The sequence below is a fragment of the Phacochoerus africanus genome, chromosome 6 (genome assembly GCF_016906955.1).
Source record: "Phacochoerus africanus isolate WHEZ1 chromosome 6, ROS_Pafr_v1, whole genome shotgun sequence".
Taxonomy (NCBI): domain Eukaryota; kingdom Metazoa; phylum Chordata; class Mammalia; order Artiodactyla; family Suidae; genus Phacochoerus; species Phacochoerus africanus.
Window position 1 is genome coordinate 68398573 of NC_062549.1, and position 6689 is coordinate 68405261.

At 34.0% G+C, this 6689-nt stretch overlaps 1 protein-coding gene across 2 annotated transcripts in view; it reads left to right on the top strand.

Moving 5' to 3' along the window:
• MYBL1 (MYB proto-oncogene like 1) overlaps window positions 1-5651 on the top strand; it is a 38862-nt gene extending 33211 nt beyond the window's left edge. Inside the window, exons 13-16 of one of the 2 annotated variants that reach the window (XM_047783825.1) lie at window positions 591-707; window positions 796-900; window positions 1630-1809; window positions 3005-5651. In XM_047783825.1, coding sequence (XP_047639781.1) covers window positions 591-707; window positions 796-900; window positions 1630-1809; window positions 3005-3133 — 531 coding nt within the window. In that variant the 3' untranslated portion in view covers window positions 3134-5651. The remainder of the gene's footprint in view (window positions 1-590; window positions 708-795; window positions 901-1629; window positions 1810-3004) is intronic. The other variant, XM_047783826.1, reaches the window with a different exon arrangement.
• The last annotated feature ends 1038 nt before the right edge of the window (window positions 5652-6689 follow it).

Sequence of the window (6689 nt, forward strand, 5' to 3'; positions counted from 1 at the left end):
TCCTTGCAAATAAACCTTTGCTTGTTTTGAATTCCTACTTAACCTGTTGTGTGATATACACACTTCTTGAACCCTGTGTCTCAGCTCTGAACTTAAGGCTAGGTGTGCAGAGATGTATACACAGAAAGATGTAATCACTGCTCTTATGTAGCTCATGCATTTAGTGGTAAGAGAAATGTGTCAGCTGGTAATTACACACTATATAATAATAGAATAAGGAGAGCTAGTGTAGTCCCAATTTGTTCTATCTGTCCTACTTTTATATAAAAATACTTGGGGAAAGAATCTCTTTTCTGTGTAATTCTGAGGCTCCTGATTGAAGCAGGAGATATAGTAGTTTCCCTAAAGGAAGATTTTTGTTTAGTGCCCTAAATGTGAAGAAATTACCGTACTTCATTCAGTGCTTCCAATGTGCAATATTATTTTTGCCATAGAATGGATTAGTTAATATATTCAGTTTATGTATCTATAGAGACTGGGAGAAAATTATGGCAAGAATGAAAAAGTATAAAAGATGGGTTTCTATATATGGGGAGAAAAAGGAATTGCTATGAAAGACTTTTTTTAAAACCCTTTTAAAAATACTTTAGTCACAGCCACTTGCCTTCTTGGAAGAAGATATTCGGGAAGTTTTAAAAGAAGAAACTGGAACAGACATATTCCTCAAAGAGGAAGATGAACCTGCTTATAAAAGCTGCAAACAAGAGGTAATCTTTTAGTAGTATTGTTAATGAAAGCCTTATCCTGTTCAAGTGACCTTGCCATAATGTTCCTTTTGTAAATTATTCATTCTAGCATACTGCTTCTGTAAAGAAAGTCAGAAAGTCACTAGTCCTAGATAATTGGGAAAAAGAAGAACCAGGTACTCAACTATTAACTGAAGACATTTCAGACGTTCAGGTTTGTAAGGAATTTTTCTTTTATTAAGACAGTTGCTTTAAGTACTGGTGCTTCTTCTGTTTTACTCATTGTGTGGTTAGTTCATTAGAGATTCATAGAAGGTTCCCTTTAGTATTAATTATTCTGCCTAATTCAGAGAGAAACTGCTAACTGTAGAGAATATTTTATTTACGTCCTTGCTTTTTATATTTGTTTTGTTTTGAGAGGAGTTAGCTCTCTTATGAATGATGTCAAAAAATGGTAGTTCTTTTTTTTTTGGTCTTTTCGGGGCTGCATCCGTGGTATATGGAAGTTCCCAGGCTAGGGGTCGAATTGGAGCTGTAGCCGACGGCCTACGCCACGGCTCACAGCAACATGGGATCTGAGCTGCGTCTGCAACCTACACCACAGCTAATGGTAACATCATATCCTTAACCCATTGAGTGGGGTCAAGGATCAAACCTGAGTCCTCACGGATGCTAGTTGGGTTCGTTAACTGCTGAGCCATGATGGGAACTACCAAAAAAATGGTAGCTCTTAAAGCTTTAAATTTCACCATTTATCTTTGGTTCACTTCTGAAATATTTAATTTTACTACATTACTAGAAATTTCATCGGAGCCAAAAGCTTTCTTGGAGGGAGATGAACAGGGCTTCCACTACCACTTACTCATTAGTCCTTCTATTTGTTTCCTTTTTTTTTTTTTTTGAATTAGTTATTTTATTTTCCTCTTTCTTTTTTCTCTCTTAGTCAGAAAATATATTTACAACATCTTTATTAATGATACCATTATTGGAAATACATGACAATAGGTGCAACTTGACTCCTGAAAAACAAGATACAAATTCAACCAACAAAACATATACACTTAACAAAAAGAAACCAAACCTTAACATTCCCAAAGTTGTCACATTGGAAAAGAATCTTCAGGTATGAATTTATAAGTTTCTTTTCAGTGATTTTTGTTGTTGTTTATTCAGTTTTCACTTTGGACATACTGATCACAAATTATACTTTTTCTTTTAAATTCAAAATTGACTATAACAATAACTAGACACTCACCAGTGTTTTGTCGCTCAAACTAGATTTGCGTTTTTGAGAGACTCCCCCCTCATCAGGGCACATATAAACTAAACAATTGGAATTGTAGCCAGAGGCTCTTCTGGTGACTTCTTAAGCACTACTTCATTTTTAAACTAAAGATGTCTAAATCTACTTCTGGCACCTCTTCTCCTATAATAAAGAATTATAACCCTAATTGCTACATTTAAAGGGTAAGTGGTTGGAAGCAAGCAGTTTCAACTTGATTTTGTTGGTATAATGGTTTCCAGTGAATTTTCTGGCTCAAAGTTGTAGAACAAAATCCTTTCTTCCGATGCTATGCAGCCATTATGTAGCTGCAGATGAAGGCTAGAGAAATTTTTACTATATTATCTTAAGAATTCAACCCAGAGAATTTGAGAGGTCATTGAGGAGGAAATTTTCTTCTTTACACCACAATGACTACAGATCCAGCGTTCCTGACATTCTAGAATTCCTTGAAAACATCTCTGGCAGTCAGATGTGCCCCTCCTCTCCTTGTGCTGCTCCTCTTCAGAGCCGTGTCACACATTCTCTTAATCAATTTAAAATCTGATTTCCCAGTGGTTATTAAACTTTTCAGGAAAGTTTATTACATACGTCATCCTATAATGCAGTAACCTTTACTCTTTAATAAGGTGGGTTATATATTTCCTAATTTGCAATATATAAAACATTCTTGGCTCATTTTTTGACATTGCGTCCTCTCTTTAAATTTTTTGCAAAACTTTGAAGCACTTAAGATTGGTGTTTCTTTCCATGTTAAGACTGATTTGATTTGAGGGGGAGTTGTGGGAACAAAACTTTTCAAATGCCTCCACAGGCCTATATAGATAGCTAAAAAATTGACTTAAGAATTGATTTTAATTATTTTAGTACATATTTTTGAAATTATTATTTTAAAACCATTATCAGAAACATTTTTACAATAATTACTTATCAAATATCCAGTCAATTAATTGATTTTTAATAAAGTCTACTTGTGAAAGTAGAACGGATAGTTATTTTAGTAATTTTCACATCACTATTAATATTTCCTTCCTAGTCAAATTGTGAATGGGAAACAGTGGTTTATGGGAAGACGGAAGACCAACTTATCATGACCGAACAAGCACGAAGATATTTGAGTACTTATACAGCGACCAGCAGCACTTCAAGAGCTCTCATACTGTGACTGTTATTAAAACTGATGAAATGCCCCACTCCCTTATTAGATTCTATACTAAATTAGGTTGCAATGAAATCTTTTGATGATTGTTTTTAAAGTTTTAATATTGACCTAAAACGGTTTGCATCCTTTTTCATATTAGGCAGTCAGAAAGCTAGGCACTTAAGTAAGGGGTAGTAGGCAGTTTCAGAGTTTATTTGTAAAGAGATGAGATTTTTTAAAAATTATTTTTAAAGAACAAGATGGTTAAGTCATATTAGAATGTTCATGGATATTCTAAGAGTAAATTCTCACATATTTTCTTCAGAAGATATATGTTGCTACTCTCTTGATGCTGCAGTTTTGTCATGGATAGGTTTTATGTGTATGTATGTTTTCTGAAATTAGTCTATGGGAAGCACACAGGGTTTTATGAAGTACTTTTGCCTATGTGCTGATTTACTTAGGCTACCATTTACAAAGAAACACAGTGGAAAGGAATTTTTTAAAATGATAGAAAGTTGCACTACTAATTTTTGGTATTTTTCAAAAAAGCAGTAAAATTAACTACAGTGTTAAATGTATTTATTTGAGCACAGTACTAAAAACAAAAGGCATTGCAAAAAGGTTTCTTCCTCACTAGTAAAGAGTCAGTATTTTCTTCATAAATCTCAGAAGAGCTGAGAGTTTTGTTGAATGTATTGTACAGTATGTAGGAACAGGAAAACTTTGTAAATTGGAAAGAAGTCTGTTTTTATAATTTATTTTCATTTTTAAAGCTTAAATGTAGATATTTATACCTATACAGGGTGTCTAGAAGCCAGTGTTGTTTCCTGTTATTACAGCTAACATAGTAAAGAACAATTTTGACTTTTAAGTATGAAACAATAGTAAGTTATAGTTAAAGAATACAATATCTATACTGTATGTCACATCTACCTAAATATTGCACTATGTCCTTTAAATCATGTTGGTTATAAAATAGTTCTAAAAATGTACTAAATAATTTAATATTTTCTTTTTAAATTATATGGGTGGGTCGTATAAATTAATCTGGTGATTTGTATATGTGTTTAAAATTTTTGCATTTTGTTTAAAAAAATAATATGGTACTTTGGTCCCTAAAAACAGTCTGCACTTAGAAGTTTATTATATTTACTCAATGTTTCAGAAGTAGAGAACATTATCTTTTATTTATAAAAATATTTGTCCTTTTATAAATGTTTTGTGTTTCTCTACAGGTTACAACAGTTGCTTCAGTTGCCTGTTTTAGGTGTTTGCACTTATTTTATTTCTTCTTGAAAGAATGTCTTTATTTGCTTTTGTGTAGAGATTTTATGTAATTTTTTTTTTGAGATATATAATGGTGTGCTGTCAACTGAAACACTGACAGGTAAATAGAATTGTACACTGTAGTTTTAATTATTTGTAATTGACACACTCTCTCCCTCTCCGCTCCTGAAGTATGCTGCTATAGAAAATAGCAGAATCGGCTTGCTGCTATGAGAGAAGGAAAGAGCGACCACCACTTGCACTGTGTGAAGAGATAGAAAGCCAAATGATGGCAAGGTCTCAAGTTAACTTAATGGAATCAACCATTACCAGGCAAATTGTTGCAAATACCAAAACACTATGCCTTAAAACGAAAACAGCTTAAGATTCTCTGATGTTTTTGTTAATAGAAATGGAAATACTAAGTATTTTAATGCCTAGCTCTTGAACAGTAGACCTAAAAGGGTTTTAAGCTATTCACATCTCCTTGCTCATTTTTGCATGTTACATGTAGTGAGAAGTGAAGAAAATGTGTGGTACTAAGATTATGCCTTGTTGATAACAAATAGATGAACCAATTTGAATCTTCTTAGCATGTTTGTTAAGTATGTTGATTGCTTCCTAATTAGTGAACTTCTCACAGACATTTCACTTTGTAAAACCAATGATTGTAGCAAAATCATACTGGATCATTTCACTTTCAGTTACCTTGAACTAATAGTACATAATGGTTCCTTTTTTTTTTTTTTTTTTTTAATGTAGCCCTTAACTGGTTTGGATGTACATAGTTTCCAATCACCAAAGTATAATATAAGTATAATATCTTGGAAGAGCTATATTTTTTTAAAGTGTAATTTTTTCTTGAGCATTAAATTATCCCCATTGTAATATACTACAGATAAGCTTGGGCTCATTGGACATAGTACCTGTTTGGGTTGGTATTGGTTGAATCCTCCAGTTAACTGCTTTGTTGCTTTTGGCAAGAAGATTTTTAATCTTAAATATGTCAGGCATTAAGTCACCTTTTATTTGAAATTCATTTGAATTTCTTTCAGTATGTTATAAAAATGCCAGGCATACACGTGGCAGCCATACTTGCATGGAAACTGACTACACATATCTAATACTGCATTTTGTTGTAAGTTTTTCGCATTAATACAGCAATTACCCTGACTAAATTGAGTTTTTTGATGTATGAAAAAACTTTCCATTGTAAGAGAATCTTGCATACAGTGTTGACTGTTAACATCCAAAATAAAGCATCTGTGTACAAGCTGACTTGGCATTGCTCATTTCACTTTGGTGTTGTATTTTATGGTATTAATTGAACCCTTAAGGACTTAACCCAACATTCTGTTCTTAGACCTTTTTTCTGTTTTAGAACTCCGTTTACAGGTGATTTTATCTGTTAACACAGGTTGACCTCTTAGAAATGGAAGTACTTGAAATATCAGTATTTCCATTTCTTGAGCCTCATTCAGGGCCTGTTTTCAGCTGCCTTTAGGTATTTCCATATGACTCTGTTGTCAGCATCCTAAATCCAGTGTGTCCCCTTCTCCCAGCTTGGACCTACCCCTCCTTTGTTCTCTCTCTTGCCAATGTTGTTTTCCTTTCCATTTCCCGCTGAGAAATCTCAGATCTCTCCCTTGCCCTGCGCATTGAAATCTGCTATAAATTCTCAGCCCACATAAAGAAACAGCTCAAATTCCATTCCTTCTCTTACCTGGATTATTGCACTAATCACTCTGATCTCTTTTCTATAGAAATATCAAGAAATTGTGCTGTGACATCAGCGTATCATCTGGGCAAGGCCAACTGGCCACCCAGTCAGGTCTGTGCAGTATTACGTCCCCTCAGTGAATTTGTTCCCATCCAGATTTTACCTTTAGCCTTCTAGGCTTAAAAATCTGATGGATTAACCCAGCAGAATGAGTTTACCTCTTACTAGAATGCCTCTATCACTTGTATGAGACCCATGAAACCACAATACTAATTTAGTAATCTACAGTATGAAATACAATTGCTGAGAGGAAATATAGCTCCTTATATGTGAGTATCGAGAAGCATGAAAAGCACACAGATTTGATCACATCTCTCCTGTTCAAAGACCTTCCATATTTGTTGCCTAAATAATAATAATTCTCCTTCAATGCTAACCTGGACCTGGTGACTTGGATTTTTCAGGAACAAATGTGCCTGCTTCTGTCTCCATGCCTGTGGTTTTAATGCTCTGTCTGCACAGCTGCTTTTCTTTGTCTTCCTACCTATTAGAATCTTACCCATCCTTCAAGGCACAGGGCTGTGAATCATT